At 35.2% G+C, this 16,670-nt stretch overlaps 1 protein-coding gene across 2 annotated transcripts in view; it reads left to right on the top strand.

Moving 5' to 3' along the window:
• Positions 1-12,279, top strand: part of LOC120634818 — a 66,260-nt gene extending 53,981 nt beyond the window's left edge. Inside the window, exons 5-10 of one of the 2 annotated variants that reach the window (XR_005659259.1) lie at positions 944-1,169; positions 2,334-2,608; positions 4,084-4,298; positions 5,683-5,785; positions 8,117-8,181; positions 11,092-11,146. Coding sequence is in view for 1 of the 2 variants with exons in the window: in XM_039905641.1 (XP_039761575.1) it covers positions 944-1,169; positions 2,334-2,608; positions 4,084-4,298; positions 5,683-5,785; positions 11,092-11,206 (934 nt within the window). In the remaining variant the exon portion in view is untranslated. Of the gene's footprint in view, positions 1-943; positions 1,170-2,333; positions 2,609-4,083; positions 4,299-5,682; positions 5,786-8,116; positions 8,182-11,091 lie in introns of both variants that reach the window. The other variant, XM_039905641.1, reaches the window with a different exon arrangement.
• The last annotated feature ends 4,391 nt before the right edge of the window (positions 12,280-16,670 follow it).

Raw genomic sequence — 16,670 nt, 5'->3', positions numbered from 1 at the left:
TTGCCGCTCGCCAGCTTCTCTTGGGGGGCGACGGGTAGCTATTGGGCTAGCTACCCGTCTCTTCACTTCTACTATCTCTCTTGGTAGACCTCCGGGAGGTATATCCCGGCCCTCTAACAAAGTCAACAAGAGGTATACCCCCTTTAGAGAGCTTTTCCACCACGCCAAAAAGGAAAGGATCGAGTTCATATTCTAACCACTAAACCATAGTGATATATTATATGTGTAGCTAGAGTATTGTAATCTCGTTATGCTTAAAGTTATTTCTAATCTCATTACGTATGACCGTGAACTAATTAGTGAAAGGTGTGTTCATTACCTTAAATTACATAAGAAACAAGCTTTAGCCCGCGACTTTGTACGCGTTTGTTTTTATTTTTAAAGCATCCGAAGTTTATTTGAGAGATAAGTGTGATGTTTGACGGCCGATTGGCGCAGTTCGCAGCGACCCTGCTTTCTGAGTCCAAGGCCGTGGGTTCGATTCCCACTACTGGAAAATGATTGTGTGATGAGCATGAATGTTCTTCAGTGTCTGGGTGTTTATATGTATATTCTAAGTATTTAAATGTATATTATTCATAAATATATTCATCAGTCATATTAGTACCCATAACACAAGCTACGCTTACTTTAGGGCGATGTGTGCATTGTCTTAGTGTTTTATATTTATTAATTTTATATTTTATTCAAACTGTTTGGGCCTTGATAAATAAACGTAAAAGATAAAAAAAAATCGACTGACGACTTGCGCAGGAAATAAAAGGAACGATCTGGAAACGTTTCGAAAATCGCCTAGTCTCGGAATTACATTGTTACATTGTAGGTACTTTTTGCTCGACACAAACACGTTAAGTACCTACGCTACGTTCACGAGCAATTATGAACTATAAGTTGTTAGGTTTAGGGTTCATTGTAACATAATTTTTTCACCTTTCTATTTCAGCCATTCCTCCCCAGTTCACCGCTCTCAATCGTTCCACACAACCAACATGGCGGATCTCACCCTGGACTACTCCTCCGAGGAGACGGAGGATGACCAGCTTATGCCGACGTTGCCGGTGGACCCCATGATCACGTCCACTCACTCGGACATCCTAGACCTCAGGAAAGATATGCGCAGGCAGATCAACGATGTGGTGCTGGCGAGGGACTACGTCACCAATTTCCACGTAAGTTTGCACCCAAAGAATCCTTATCGCTATGCGAGCAACACTACCAAAATGGATTGGTTTTCGATGCTTCAATATTAGTCGTGTACACGGATTCTATACGTTCCTATTTCTGTATTTGTACCTTATTTTTCATGGATGGGATGGGATGTCAACGCAAACCAGAGATAATAGGTTTCTGCATTGGCAGGCAACCATAGATGGTGTAAGTAACCTATTAGGTACCGTGGCATGCTGATAGCTACCGAAACATTCTGCAGCATGCGAGAGGACCGGCGCACACAAAAGACTGTTGCAGAGGATTTTGCTATCGCCAATCGTACACTGATTGTCTCTCTCTCGAAATGTTTTTTTTTTATAAATTTAAAATGCATATAAAAATTTAATCGCGGCCTGCGCTCTTTCTCCAATTAAGCTACGGCTCTCCTACCGTCGATGCCGAAATTAGTATATGACTTTAATATCAGTCTTATAGCGACTGTAGCGTCATCTAGTAGGAAACGTTGCAGTTTCTATCTACTTTTTCAAAGGTCAATATTACACGTTACATAGACACGTTTGAAAATAGAGATGACAGACACATTGCTTTTTTATAATTTTTATTAGTGTTTTTACAATTTAAAAAAAATGTGTGAGCCGTCAAAGGACGCCTGGCAGATGTGAAACGTTGAAACTGTTTTTAAAACTGTTTTTTGAGTAAGATAAAGCGTACTGAAAAGATATAGCATTAAAAATTTGTTCTAAATAAAAAATTACTGTGTATTGTATGCATTTTTATTAAAAACAAAATCAAATTTAAAAAAAAAAAACGAGAGAGCCGTTACGGGACGCCTGGTAGATGTGAAACATTGAAATTGTTTTCTGTATGTTATTGCAGATATTGAATAATGAAAAGATAAAGCATTAAAAATTTGTTCCACAAATAAAAAAAAATACAACCCAATGGATAACCACTCCTTTTTGTAAGACGGTTAATAATGACTGTTTTATTACAAAATCAATATTAATTTTTATTGTTACATACGGAATACAAAAATTCAATCATACAGCGTGCCGATGCGTCGCCACGGCCTGTGTAGCCACGCCAAAAATCAGGTTTACCCTCCACCTATAGATGTTTCATATTAATAAAAAAATGTTTTTTTTTTATTCATTCCGCTCCAGGTCAACCAACCTCCGGAGAAACTGAAGCGCACTACCAACCGTAAGCAATACGTGGAAACGACACCGACCAAGGAGGACTACGTCGACAAGCGGAAGACGTTCATACTCGACAGTGACACCAACTCCACCACCAACGGCAGCAGTCCGCGGAACTCCTCGATATTCAGCCACGAGAAGAACTCCCTCAACACCAGCGACACGGAGGACAGTGGCCCGGAGAGTGCGCCAGTGGTGATGAGGCACGGGAAAAGGGCGCCGGTAGCGGCGAAACAGAGGTATATGGAGCTCTTGTCGCGAGTGAATGAAAGAGATAACGAGTGAATCAGTCAGATATTAGATGAGTGTACAAATTATTAATTAATTACTATATTTATACTACCGAAAAGAGCTGTGCGATCGATATATAAACTTAGATCACGCGAATCCCTTCGTGCCAAATTTAAAGAAATAGATATACCTTCAGTAGCCTCGCAATATATTTATATATTATGTTAACCTGACACTACCTAAAGAATTTTGAAGAGACCGAAACAGGTGGAATTCTGAAGGTGCAAGGTCAGAATTATACGACGGATGCATTAACACCTCCCAGCCAAATTTTCTTAATTTTTGCTGAGTGGCTAAAGATGACGTTATCATGATGAAAAACCACACCCCTTCTGTTGATTAATTCCGGCCGCTTTCCCTCAACTTCTTGCTTTAATCTCATCAGTTGTTCGCCGTAGAGTTCAGAATCGATAGTCCTGCCTGATGGTAACAGCTCATAATTAATAATGCCATTCCAATCCCACCACACACACCTTGTTGCGAGTTAACCCGGGTTTCGCCACAGTCTGTGAAGCCTGGCCGGCCTTTGACCACGACGTTTTTCGCATGTTCTTGTCGTACATTATCCACTTCTCATCACCAGTTATCAGCTTCTTCAAAAATGGTTCGGTTTCATTGCGTCGTAATAAAGAATCACAAATGAGTACACGGTTCATTAGGTCTCTTTCAGTGAGCTCGTGAGGTACCCAAATATCCAGCTTTTTTGTGTACCCAGTTTTTTTCAAATGCGCCAAAACTGTTTTGTGGTCAATTCCCAGTTCTACAGCTACGTTGTGCCGATTATGCTCCACTTTTTCAAAAATGGCATCCATTTTATCCGGCTATATAAAAAGCGATATATAATAGGGCGAATGATATAATAGGGCGACCAGATCTAGGTGCTTCTTTGACATCAAAACTTCCGGATTGAAAACGCTTAAACCAAATTTGTGCTACCTACTCTCACAGACGCTGCACTAGGTCCATAAACATCCCAAATTTTTTTCGTGGCTTGCGTTCCATTTTTAACTTTTTTGTAGTAAGATTTTAAAATGTATCAAATTTCTTCATTAGATTCACTCATCTTCACAGTACGAAAAACAAGTAAAAATCACACATTTTCCTAATTTGAATTTGGAATTATCTTCTTCAATATTTAAACTTTTAATGATACCAAAACCAGCAAGATACGAATAGTATAGTCAAAGAGATTTTATTACATGTTCATACATACGCGAAAAGACTTTTTCCCCAACCATCTAACCTCTTTTCTGTGCTTGGGTTTTCTACGCCATTGGTTGCCCGGAAGAGATCGCTATGCAACGATACGCTGCGTTGTGTTGTTATTAAAAAAAATACTGTATTTTTTTTTTGTTTGGTGTGCGATAAAGGTGTATTCATTAATTCGTTAATTTATTTATAAATTAATTATATCCTATCCCAGATATAGCGGAGACTACTCGATGTCTTCATCGACGACCTCGATCAGCAAGAGGCCGAAAGAGATCCAGCCTAGATACCTGGACATATCGAAGTACAAGTCCGAGAACTCCCCCAAGAACTTCCTGCGCAGGGACCCGAGCAAGACCTACGTGGGCGTTTTGGGCAACACAGAGAAGCGCGAAGTCAGCAAAGGGAGCGCCCAGCACTACGAAATGGGTAACTATTGACCTGTCAAAAATGCCCCTCATTTTTTTTTTGTTTCTTATACCACTAAAGTTTTAACCTAACCCTAATTCTCTTCCATAAAGGGTTGTCTGGAGGACATCGCTTAAAGCGATAAGACCGCCTTTGCGCATCTTATATATATATTTTCATTGTTTTGTTATTTCTTGTTTTCGCTTTTAATTTGTGCAATAAAGACTTTATCTATCTATTTATCTAAAGTTAGCCCTCAAACAGTGGCGTGCATAGAGGGTATGCACAGGGTATGCAGATGATATAAAATGAAGGAAATCTCCAGTACGAGTTATAAATACTTAAGGATAGGCATTGTAAGAGTGACATAAAACTTACCCTTAAGTATTTTTATTTATTTATTTATACACTTTATTTGTACACCACTAATAGGAATAAACTTAAAAAGTAGGATACAAAAGGGCGGCCTTATCGCTTAGTAGCGATCTCTTCAAGGCAACCTTAAGATTAGGAAAACCAAGGGAAACCGATTGTTGGGGTGTATTATAATTATATACATACTTACGAACAATTAAACACTAACTAACACTTAACTTATCAAGATTACACACATAAAATACTAATAATAATAACTCAATAATATTTTTAACTCGTACTGTAGATTTTCTTCATTTTATATCATCTGCATACCCTGTGCATACCCTCTATGCACGCGACTGCCCTCGAATTAACAAATAAATGCCATGCCCTCCCTGCTACCACTTTCCCCAGTACCTTCAATATGAGTAGCTTCAAATTAAAAGGCTGCATCAACACTTACCATCAGGTGTGATTGCAGTAAACAGCTCGTCTACAAACATAAAAAAAAGTATTGTTACATCTAGCAAGCTACAGGCTCCCTAACTAAATATATACTAAAATACACACATCGCCATCTAGCCCCACAGTAAGCGTATCTTGTGTTATGGGTACTAAGATGACTGATGCATATTTTTATGAATTATATACTTAAATACTTATAATATACATATAAACATCCAGACACTGAAAAACATTCATCTAACAAACATTTTCCAGTTGTGGGAATCGAACCCACGGCCTAGGGCTCAGAAAGCAGAGTCGCTGCCCACTGCGCCAGTTGGTCGTCTAAATGACCATTAATTAGTTTTTTTTATCCCACTACACGTTAGCCCTTGACTGTAATTTACAAATAAATGCCATGCCCTCCCAGCTTCCACTGGATGCCTAGTTATTTAGGAATCACCTAAATTACTAGGCATCCAGTGGAAGCTGGGATAGGGCGATACCTAGGTTCCCATTATTTTTCGTGACGTATTTTCGTTTCATAAAGTTTAAAAAAATATGCTAATTCTCAAACTTACTTGTATCAATATGTACTGTACAGAACAAAAGAAGCAGGAGTTAGAGAAGTGGAAAAGAAGAGCATCGTACGATCCGAGGAAGGCGGCCGCGCAAAGCAAGGCGAAACCCGTCCCGAAGACTGCCAGGTGGGTCACAGCCTAGCGACTGCGCTACCACAGTAATAATATTACTAGCTGTTGGCTGAGTGATGTTTGTTACTCTGTTGTCAGCACTACCAGCGAGTATGTTAAACTGCGGTCAATAAAAAAAGAGAATTAATTAAAAAAAAAACCGAACTTTTTTTATGAACGCGACACAGGCATCTACTGTCCTTATCACTCTTACGTCAATTCTGTCAAAGATGTCAAAATAAATTATCAATTTATTGACAGCAGTTTACGCTATTGCATTACTGGTTGATGTACTTTACTCTTTGTTATGTCATGCTGCCAGCATGTGAAGTCTGTGAAAAAGACATTTTTTTTTTAATATTAAATTGAAACATTATAAATATTAATTATACTATGTCTAATTTAGGGTTTATAATTTTGGCAGGTTACGCCACGCCCGTTAAGCTTCGTATACTTTTCGGGTAAAATTGTACTTAGATATAATAGCACAGATAACGTCGCCCGTAGTGGCGTGCATAGAGGATATGCACAGGGTATGCAGATGATATAAAATCAAGAAAATCTCCAGTTCGGGTTAAAAAAAAAACTTATAGATAGGCAATGTAAGATTTATAAAAAGCCTACCCTTAAATATTTATAACTCGTAATCGAGATTTTCTTCATTTTACATAATCTGCATAACGTGTGCATATCCTCTTTGCACGCCACTTAGGAAGTGACACGCGTAAAGAGCAACCACAGATTATAGAAATCGTTTTTGAAATAAAATAAATGGAACATTCATAAATTGTTTTAGCTCTCAATGATTGCGCTATAGTATGAATGAATGAATGAATGAATACACTTTTATTGTACACCACAGAGGAAATTTACCGAGATACAAATACAACAGAACCAAAGGCATACAAGAAAATGCTATGCGAAATTAGTACAAAAGGAACAAACAATTCCGCCTGGAATTTAGTAGTACTTTTGGTGAGAGAGCTCGTCCGGGGAAGTACTAACGCGATGTTTATTTCTGCCGCTAAGCAGCATTGTTGCAATGCTGTGTTCCGGTCTGAAGGGCGTGGTTGCCGCTGTAATTACTGGCAAATGAGGCTTAACACCTACGCCTCAGCTTGATGGACACAGTCAGTTTATAGGTTTATGGCTTTACCACTTACCATACTTACCATAAGGTGCGCCATGAGCTTGGTCCGCAAATTTCTACTATAAAAAAAAAGTAAATATAATTGATAAATTATTTTGCCTGCCTATGAACGTGTTATGATAGGCCTATCTATAATATATGTATATACTGGCTGGCCCGGCGAACTTTTTTTATGAATGTTATATTTTAAAACTTATTATCCTAAGAGGAATGCAAAAAATCAAAAATCATAAGAATTGGTCCAGGCGTTCTTGAGTTATAAATGGTGTAACTAGCACAACTTTCTTTTATATATATAGATATTAATAAGACACCGGAGTTCCGTACTGAAAGTATCTTTTTTTTTGAGGTTGCGCCACGTGGCCTCGCTCCCATACATAAAATGAACTCTAAATCAAGTAATATGTTTTTTGTTGCGATCAATTACAACAGATATATACTTTTTTGTTTAACATATATTCTTTGGTTCATATGTATTTAAGTTTAACTGCCTCATTTGTTTAAATGTTAACATAGTCTTCTACATATCATGCGGGTTCGATTCCCGGATCGGACCGTAAATTATTGCAATCCGGCTGTTGAGAGAATGCGTTCCTGACATCTATCAGTTAATATGAAACAATAATAAACATTTGACAAGACTTTGTAACAGCGTAGTAAGGATTAAAATATATATATATATATATATTTATTTAACACTCACGACTCGCCCCAGCGTGGTAAAAAAAAACGGTAAACTCAATTAAACTTTGTAGTGGGGATAGTCCGACACGAAACTCGTAACTTTTCGAAGTTATGTACGTTTTAAACATGAATGAATGAATGAATGAATACACTTTTATTGTACACCACATAAACATAACAAATTAACAGAAAAATTTAACAAAAGGTATACAATTTGTTGAACATCACTTGGTTCGACGGCGAAGGACAACGGAGATTCATGTCGTATTATGGCTGTCACGATGATGAATGTCACTTCAAAATTATAGAGATATATAAGATAACAACCTGTCTGGAACGCATTCTATAAACAGTCGAACATTATAAGGTATAAGATTTTTGAATTAAAAAAAAATCTCAGTTACCACCTCGGTGTTAGGAAATTGTGATTGCCAAGGTATTGCTTATATTGCTTATGTTAAACTTCTAAGTTTATAATGTAATTTAAAGCGACAATTCTACAATTCTTCTAGAGCGTGACAGATGTCAAAATGCATGCGTTTCTGGATATTGTGTCACGGGCAGCCATCTTGTAAAGGTCAGTTGTCAGTGTGTCAGATTGACATAACTGACGTTTGGGTTTATTGAGGTTATGGATAATGACGCTTTCTTTTTGTTTGTGCCATCGTAGCCCCTAAAGTGACTCGGGATGGTTTATCAAGTGGGGAAAAAAAACAAAGTGTAGTCTAAAGTCCATATTAATAAATTGACGTCGACCTAAGACAAGAACGACGGAGAAATTCTTTCAAGTTGGCATAACATTTAGACAGTATACAACGTGTAAATGTAAAACCAAAAAAATACTCCACAGGCTATACTCACATTATGTACTGAGACCTATCTGTGCAACCGTAAAACTTATAGTTTTGTCGTGATAACGTCTTATAATTCGATGGAGCCGACTGCACGCACGAAAAAACATGACGTATGCGGCGTTACCTCGCTCTGAGGCGTTCCATTCAAGGCTTGAAGTGCAAGCGAGAGCGCGAAACGAGCGACAAAGAGGCACAGTCGGCCTCCGCGTTCGACATCTGTCTCTCTCCTACTTGAGTGAGCGATGCGTCCGCGTGGACAGCTTCCATACATTAATAGATTTACATGTTTTCGGCAAGGATGAAGTGCAGTGAAAAGTGAATGTGGTGTCAATTGTTTATAGCAACGATAATATCTATAAAACAAATACAATTAAAATTTTCTTTTGAAAAATGCAACCATTCCATCAGTATTTTCTTACGACGTTGTCACGTTCAAATATCGTCAGTAAGCCGACTTTACAGACAACCAATTTTTTGAGTAAACCACTGTCATAAGTTTTTACTGAAAGAAATAAGATACAACAACAATCGTAATTAAAATCATGTGACGCCTGTCATTTTCGCAATATCTGATTTCTTTTAGTCAAAACTATGGCAATGGTTTACACAAAAACTAGTAGCGCTTCGATTTCACAGATAAGTCTCAGAGACAGTAAATAATGTACCTCTAAAGCCTCTGAAGAATTATTTCGGTTTTCATTTACACGTTGTATAAATCAAATCGTTACAGATATGTGTGGTTTTCGCATATTACAGCAAATATTATATAAAACTTATTTATCTCAATAGAATGGGACCATTTTATTAATGTCTATGCTTTTGTCTAAGGGAAGATGAAGGCTTTAATTAACACTTTGTTGTTACTGTCAAATTTTTCAAGCTTCTATGAATCTATGCTTTATAATTATTGAGCTTCCTAAAATTTCGAATTGTTTTTTTTTTATAATAATCTCTTGGTTTTTCACTTTTTGTATTTATAGTATAGTATATATTATGATCAGATTTAGTGAATTTGAAGTTATTTTTTTAGGTTAGATGTAAAAGTTTATTAGTGTAGACAGTATATTTTGGAAGTAGATTAGGTTTTTAAGAGTTGAAAATTTTATAGAGGATTTAGAGTAAAAAATCGGGCCCGCCGTACAACAGCTTCGTACACGATTTGTTTACTCGCAATCGAGGAGTCGAATCGAAAATTTGTCTGTAGCTCGGACCTTTTTAGAACGTTTGTGAAACAAAAATCAGAAGTACAGGATTTGCAACACTAAAACGCCTCACATTAGGTCCATTTAATTTTGGACGCTACGGAGTTTTATACTTGATTTTTTTTGAGACAGATAATCTTTTACTAAGGTGTACTGTATCGGATCGATCATACTGTACTTTCTTGTCGATTCAGACAAACTGACCGGTCCGAACAGACAGACAGACTATTTTTTTTTTTACTTTTAGTTCAATTAAGAAATCGTAACAACTGTATATTCCAAAATGTTATTTTTCAATTGGTTTTCATAAATTGTTAGGCATATTTTTATTACAAGTATGATAATAAAATGTTTTTCTTCCCTTAACCTATATATAAATGCTTGTATGTTATAATATAGTATGCTGCCTTTATATGTGTATGTACATTTCACACTGTTAGTACACAGGAGTTGTAAATACTTTAAGCTTTTATTGTCGTGGACTATGTCTTTTTTATATATTTAAAGTATGTAATAATATGTAAATATTTATTTTTTAATGTTTTCGATATTAAGTAAAGTTTAATGTTTTACTAAAGGTGTTTCAAGACATACATTTTGAGGCACATGTTAAATAGTGTTACCCAAAGTGACAGAGAATTAACTACTGGTTCTCAAGGTCGGTGTTAAGATATAGTTATACTTGAGAATCTGTTTTTATCCATTAGTGGTTCGGGGTCGACAAATCGGAATACAGTTGCCATCCCTCCTCTTCTGGAGGAACGGAGAACTGGTAACAGCTTCCTCTGTGCTACAGATAATTGAGCTAAATCCCGAACCACGAATATCTTATTATTACTTCTCTGTGCTTATTTCTGCCGCAAAGCGGAATCCGTATGAAATACAATATATTCGTTTGCCATAGTAATCCTTGAACTCATTTGATCTTTAATGTTAACGCAGCTGATGTTTTTGGTGTCAATGAGTATTTTTATAAAATCTTTGCACTGTTATTTCGCTTAAGTTATTGATCTGAAATTGATTTCAGATTTATCTCAGAAAAAAAGTGTAGATTAAAAAGTTCTTAAGATTTTTTTTTTTAGTCAATCTGAATCAATTCCCAATCTGAATCCGTGTTTAAATTATTCTTTTATCACACATACTACAAAACCCCATAGGCTTAGTAACTAACCCGTTCTCAAATAGCACTTGTAAATAAAGGAATAAGGATTTAATCAGTCGATTTAAGGAAAATAATACAACTTGCGCATTCAGGGTATGACCAATTACAAGTAGCACTTGCAAAAGCAAGACTTGTGATTGGTCGCACGCAGGAAGCCATTTTGAACGCCGCAACTTGGATTAACTCGGGTACGGCCAAGTCTGTTAACCTTCGCTGTAGCAAAAACAAACAAGGATATAATATAATATAATGAACTGTTATATTTGCAGTAACGTGCTCCGCTCGCAGTCGTTCCACGGACCGGTTTTATCGCCGAACCCGCGGTACCAGCCGCCGACGCTCATCACGGAGACATACGACGCGTCAAGCGATAACGACTTTTAATTCAAAACAAATAGAGGCGATTTTACGACGCCAAATGTGATAGTGTGAGTCTTTGTGTGTGTGGATCTTGATGGAACCAAATATTTAGAGTGTAGACGCCGCTTTATATGAAATAAACGTCACTTTGACAATGACATATGTCAAATGGCGCCAAACGCTTTTTTTAAATGTTCATAATAAAACGTCTATGCTTTTATAGCGTATTCAATCAAATCTATGTGTTATAAATAGATAGAGACATTAAATAAAAAATAGAGCCTAATATTGAACTAGGCACTGATTAAGAATAAAACGTCACTTTCTCTGTTACAATTGTCTTAAAAGACGCCATTGTTTATTGAGTAAAAAAGGCGCTAATCGAGAAATGAAATTTGGTTCGATTTAATGCAATTGTTTAGTTTAAAATATATTATTTGATAAATGATTGAATAGTTGAAAGTATATATATTCTATAGTTCTTACACAGTATTGTACATTTTACATTTATTTAAATGAAATGCAAGCCATTTTGGAAATTTCGCTTTGACATATGTCAGTGAGTGCCGCCATAAAATTCGATCGATTTGATGTATGTTTTTTTTTTAATTAGTTTTTAAGTTTTTTTTTTTTTTTTGGTAACTTGGAGAGATGCAATTTTACTATTCCCATACATATTTCGCACAATGAAGTTGTTTTTATTTTGCGGCTTTTGTCCCTACGGAAGCACACTTATTTTTCGTTAAACTAGTTATATTTTGATTATTAATGTAATACTTTTTCAAAAAGTTTTTTTTTTTTAAGAAATCGTGTCTTCATAATAGACTGACATTCATTGTGTGTAATGTTAGCGATTAGTACTAAGTAAGAACTTAAGGGTTCTTTACACATCCCGACTTCTAGAATCCGAGATTACCGACCCGATTGCATTAGATGCATAATAATAAAGTTTGCGTATTTGGGCAATGGAAGTGAAAACGTAGCATAGCACTTAATGTATTTATGAAATAAAATTTTGTAGCTCTATAAGAACTGTCAAGTTTCTGACGTCTCAAATGAAATAATATGTGAGTGTTTCGCCTTTAATTTCTTATGAAACACAGGGGATGAATAAAAAGTGGATGTTTGCGACACACCTAAAAGCACCATTTTCATAGCTTAGCTTGGTGGAGAGGATTCAAATATTTATATATGCTTCGATCTTTATAAAGCTTCATTCAAGCGATCGTATTTATGAGCTTCACATACAGCCCAGAACATCTGTGGTAGAAAGGCAAACGGAAGCTTGTTTAAGCAGGAACGATTAATATCATAAATTTATTTTCATAATATACATAACTTGATTAGTCAGATGTGTCTGTTACAACATTAAAGGGATATGTTTAGAATTAATGAGTTGCTCATATCATACATACATCGATTTATTTAGTGTTTACTCTAAGTTTTAGTTGTTATAAATATGTAGTGCAATTTTCGACACATCACATAAGAATCTAAATTATCTATATCAGATATCAAAGTATTACTTTATGAAATTAAACTTACTCCTGTACGCTTTATTACTCTTAAAATGAAGTTTGTTTTAAGTTATTTAGAAAAATATTGTTTGTTTTTTTTTTAATCAGATGTACACAACAATTTATCAAACCTAAATAGACTGGTCTTATCCATTTCAAAGTACGGGGTTTGACGGCTTGCGATTTTTTTTTTTTGTTAATGGTAGTGAACGTTATTCAATTCTTTATACATGAATTAGCTAAGCAATCCTTTATAAAACTTTAAGCACGCCAAACATCCGTGCGCGCAATATACGTAAAATGGGATAAAAATCTATACGTAGAAAGATTTTATAGGCGTAAACACAAAAATTCTTATATCGCGCAATTTGAAAAGACCCGTCAATTTAGTTTAGCTAACGATTTGCGTACAACTGAATTAGATACTGTATCAAATGTATGCTATTCCCTCTACAATTTTAGACTGTAAACCGTTCGTCCCAAAAAGCACAAATTTTGTTCGACGAAACAAAATTTTCTAAAACCACAAAGTTCTTGCAAAATAAATTTCCAAATGTCATGTAACACTTAATAGCTGTCGTAGTTGTCGAAATAACTTTAAAAACTGTAAATAAATGTAAGTGTGTAACGCCTAAATATTCTGTCTGCAAAATCTGTCCATATACCTCAAGTATTTTTTTTTATCTGTGGCCTTATAATTTACTATGACATTAAAATCGCTACTACATATAACGTGTTTAGATTCTACTTCAGAACCATCAGGCATCAGCAAATATATGTTCCATTAAATATTCTACCACCTACCGCTTCGCATCACCCGCCTGCTGCCCAAACCTTATGGATGAGCGCTACTTTAAGCTAGCAAAGTAGAGGTTAGCCTTTATCCTTCCTCAAGAACTGGACTCTCAAGTGTAATGCTACTACTGTTCTAAATATTCTCTGGTTCGCGGTAAACTAAACCCGGTATGCTTATTGTTTTCACTTTCTCTTAATACTACCTAAAATTCGTAGTGTTATTGTTAGTCGGACTAATTAGTTTTTAGTTCTATAGCTTTGTACTTTAAGCTTAATGTTTATGGTATTTGCAGCTCTTTTTACTATAAATAGCAGTGCTCTACGGTTTCCCTGCTTTATATTTCAATATAAATTGCATGTATACATTTTTTTTGTTGACTTATAGTTAGCGTATGTAGACAAACTCTTCGTTTTATACTACTAGCATAGATAGAAAGCTTCACATTAGACCTGTCATATTTTAATGTGGTAACGATTTAACTGTCATAGCGATAGGCTTTGTTAATTGATGTTGTAGTACTAAAGTATGGATCATAATATGCAAATTATTTTTAATTTATTTATTGATTCAATATTATTATACTATATTAATAAAATTAATTAATGGATTTAATCATTAAACGCGCTCTATTGTGGAATTATTCATTAATTATACACACTAATTATTATGTATTTTACTCCCATTCTCGCGTGTACTGAAAAATATATTTAGTTTACGGCGAATTTATATTTTTGTATTTTGCAAATAATACTTACTTAATAATTAAAAAAAAATACTATTAATGATGATTACTGTAAAATACTCATTTTCATAATCTAGTAACAAACTAACGAACAGGTAAAATTAAGTTGCTTGTTATTTTAATAATTATTATAGCTATACCATTCCGATTTGTCAAAAGGGAAAAAAATGTGGAACTGTTAACATAGATTAGTCTTGTATACCTAGTCTAGTTTAAACTTAATTTTAATAGTTGTTATTTTTGTGGCCGTCCGATTCGATCGGGCCGTCGGAGCCGACAAATCGGAATGTGTATCGCGCGCTTAAATGTAATGAACTAATTGCGTATTCCACACAACGGTCCAGTATTTTGTGTACAAATAGTTTAATCCCTATGCAATTTGTTATTGTATTCCGCTCTGAGCTTGCTTCGAAGGTTTTTATGAGTAGAGTGAAGTGGTTCTAATAAGCAAAAATCAGTAATGATAAAAAATCATCCCTAAAAATGATCTCTGGGCCCCCGATTTATTGAGAAATGAAAATGTCTAAGTGATAGATAGGAATTCATCCACAAGTAGTAAGATAAGGAATAATTCTATTCTAACGCCATTGGTACACCTTTCTTGAAATTTTCTTGAAATTGCGAAAGAGAATAGAAGAACTTTCAGAAACTATGTAGTAAATTCTACAACTACTCTTGATAGATAATTGAATATCATAAAGAATATGGAATAACATTGATAATGGTATATAATATTTCAATGACTTGTGCACACTTGTATGTGTTAAAAAAAATGTTTGATTAAGAAATGCCAGCCAGTTTTGTAATGATATAATTCTTATGGCTTACGATAAGTCTATTTGGCATGGATCAAAATAACGAAAACACAACTTCCCTTTAAAAAGTCTAAAAAGTCATTCTACGTCTATTCGACGCTAATTGTTCTGCAGTTATAAACGCTTCACTCTTCTCTTATTATAAAAAGAAAGAAACCACCCATTTAAATTTAGAACGTTTCCATATCCATAAAGACTTGTATTCCTAAAATAAGTATCATAGTAGCATATTTCTTGAATAAATGTTAATACAACTGATAATAAATGTTACTCTTAGTTGGAAATTTATCCTTAACCTTGTTGCTGAGGTTATATAGCAATTGGGAAGCATGCTGTTTAATGTTGCAAAACGCAATAAAAGAACTATAGGTTAACATAGCACCAAAAATTGTTGTAATTTTTATGATCCTTTACAGACTTCACGACTTCCGATCTGACTAATTAAAGCGTGTATGGTGCGCTTAAATGAAATAAATAAATATTCTTTGCAGTATTTTTTTAATGGGATAAAGCGGGTTGCCCTCGCGCACCTTATGACTTTTATCCTTTTCAACATAGTAACATGTTACTATCTTCTTTTCAAAGTCAGAATTTTATAAATTTCTCTTTTCATATTTTATCAATGTATTTGTGTTAAAAAATTCATTCAGCTTGATTCTATAACGTTACTTCTATGATAAATAATAAATAAAAATCGAAACAAAACGACCCCGTTGCTATGTGTGCAAACCTTTTATCAGAAATAGGTTCAGAGTAATAATACCAAGATGAAATGTAGTATAGTCTGTATCAAACATTATGACTTCTCGTCACAAGTTGTGAATGATGCGAATTGTATATTCGGTATTTTGATGCGTTGAATATTCTGTATTAGCCAATCAGCGGGACGCTTTAGTTGACTAACTGCGCGAAACTTCACTCGATAACTTCCGCGTCGACATAAAGTTTGAATTAGACTATAGTAAACTCTGCTTTTACTTTCGATACTTGTATTTTAATTTGCTCGAAGCTAGTGTTTACATTATACTATAATTGATGTTTAGCATTTCGTAAAGGAATTGTTTTATCAGGGAAATAAAACGATACATAAAATTTGGTTTTTTTATTTATTATATCCTTTAGCGAAGTAAGCAACGGATAGTCCAGTTATTTAAGCATAAAAAGGGGTCATACTCGGAAATAGAGAAATAAGCAGATTTGTTACATATCCCTTGTTCCGTATATTAAATATATCCAAAGTGATAATATCATCTAACACTGAAAAATAATGTAAATGTCACATTCTGAAAATTCGCTAGCGCCTATCAACTTTCAAACGTCATTCGCTTTCTGACTATTCTCGCTAACGTGCAACGAGGCGAGGCGCGCACGTCCTTGTTAATTCGGGACTTTTCAACGCTTTCCTATCTACGACTTTCACTGCAAGCACCTGTACTTGAAACCGCCGATGAGACCTATGGAGCCAAGAGCGGGAGACCGCGAATCGATGACAAATATTCCTTCATACATAACTTCATTTTGCCATTCTAAGAGTTGTCTCAAAAGTCTAAAATCTGATGTCAGCGTCGAAGTTATTCAAGGTCAAAAATAAAGACAATTTCCACGATTATCATAGCTG

This window comes from Pararge aegeria, chromosome 25 (assembly GCF_905163445.1).
Source record: "Pararge aegeria chromosome 25, ilParAegt1.1, whole genome shotgun sequence".
NCBI lineage: Eukaryota > Metazoa > Arthropoda > Insecta > Lepidoptera > Nymphalidae > Pararge > Pararge aegeria.
Note: the sequence above shows the minus strand (reverse complement) of the source record. Positions and strands in the feature narration are given on the sequence as shown.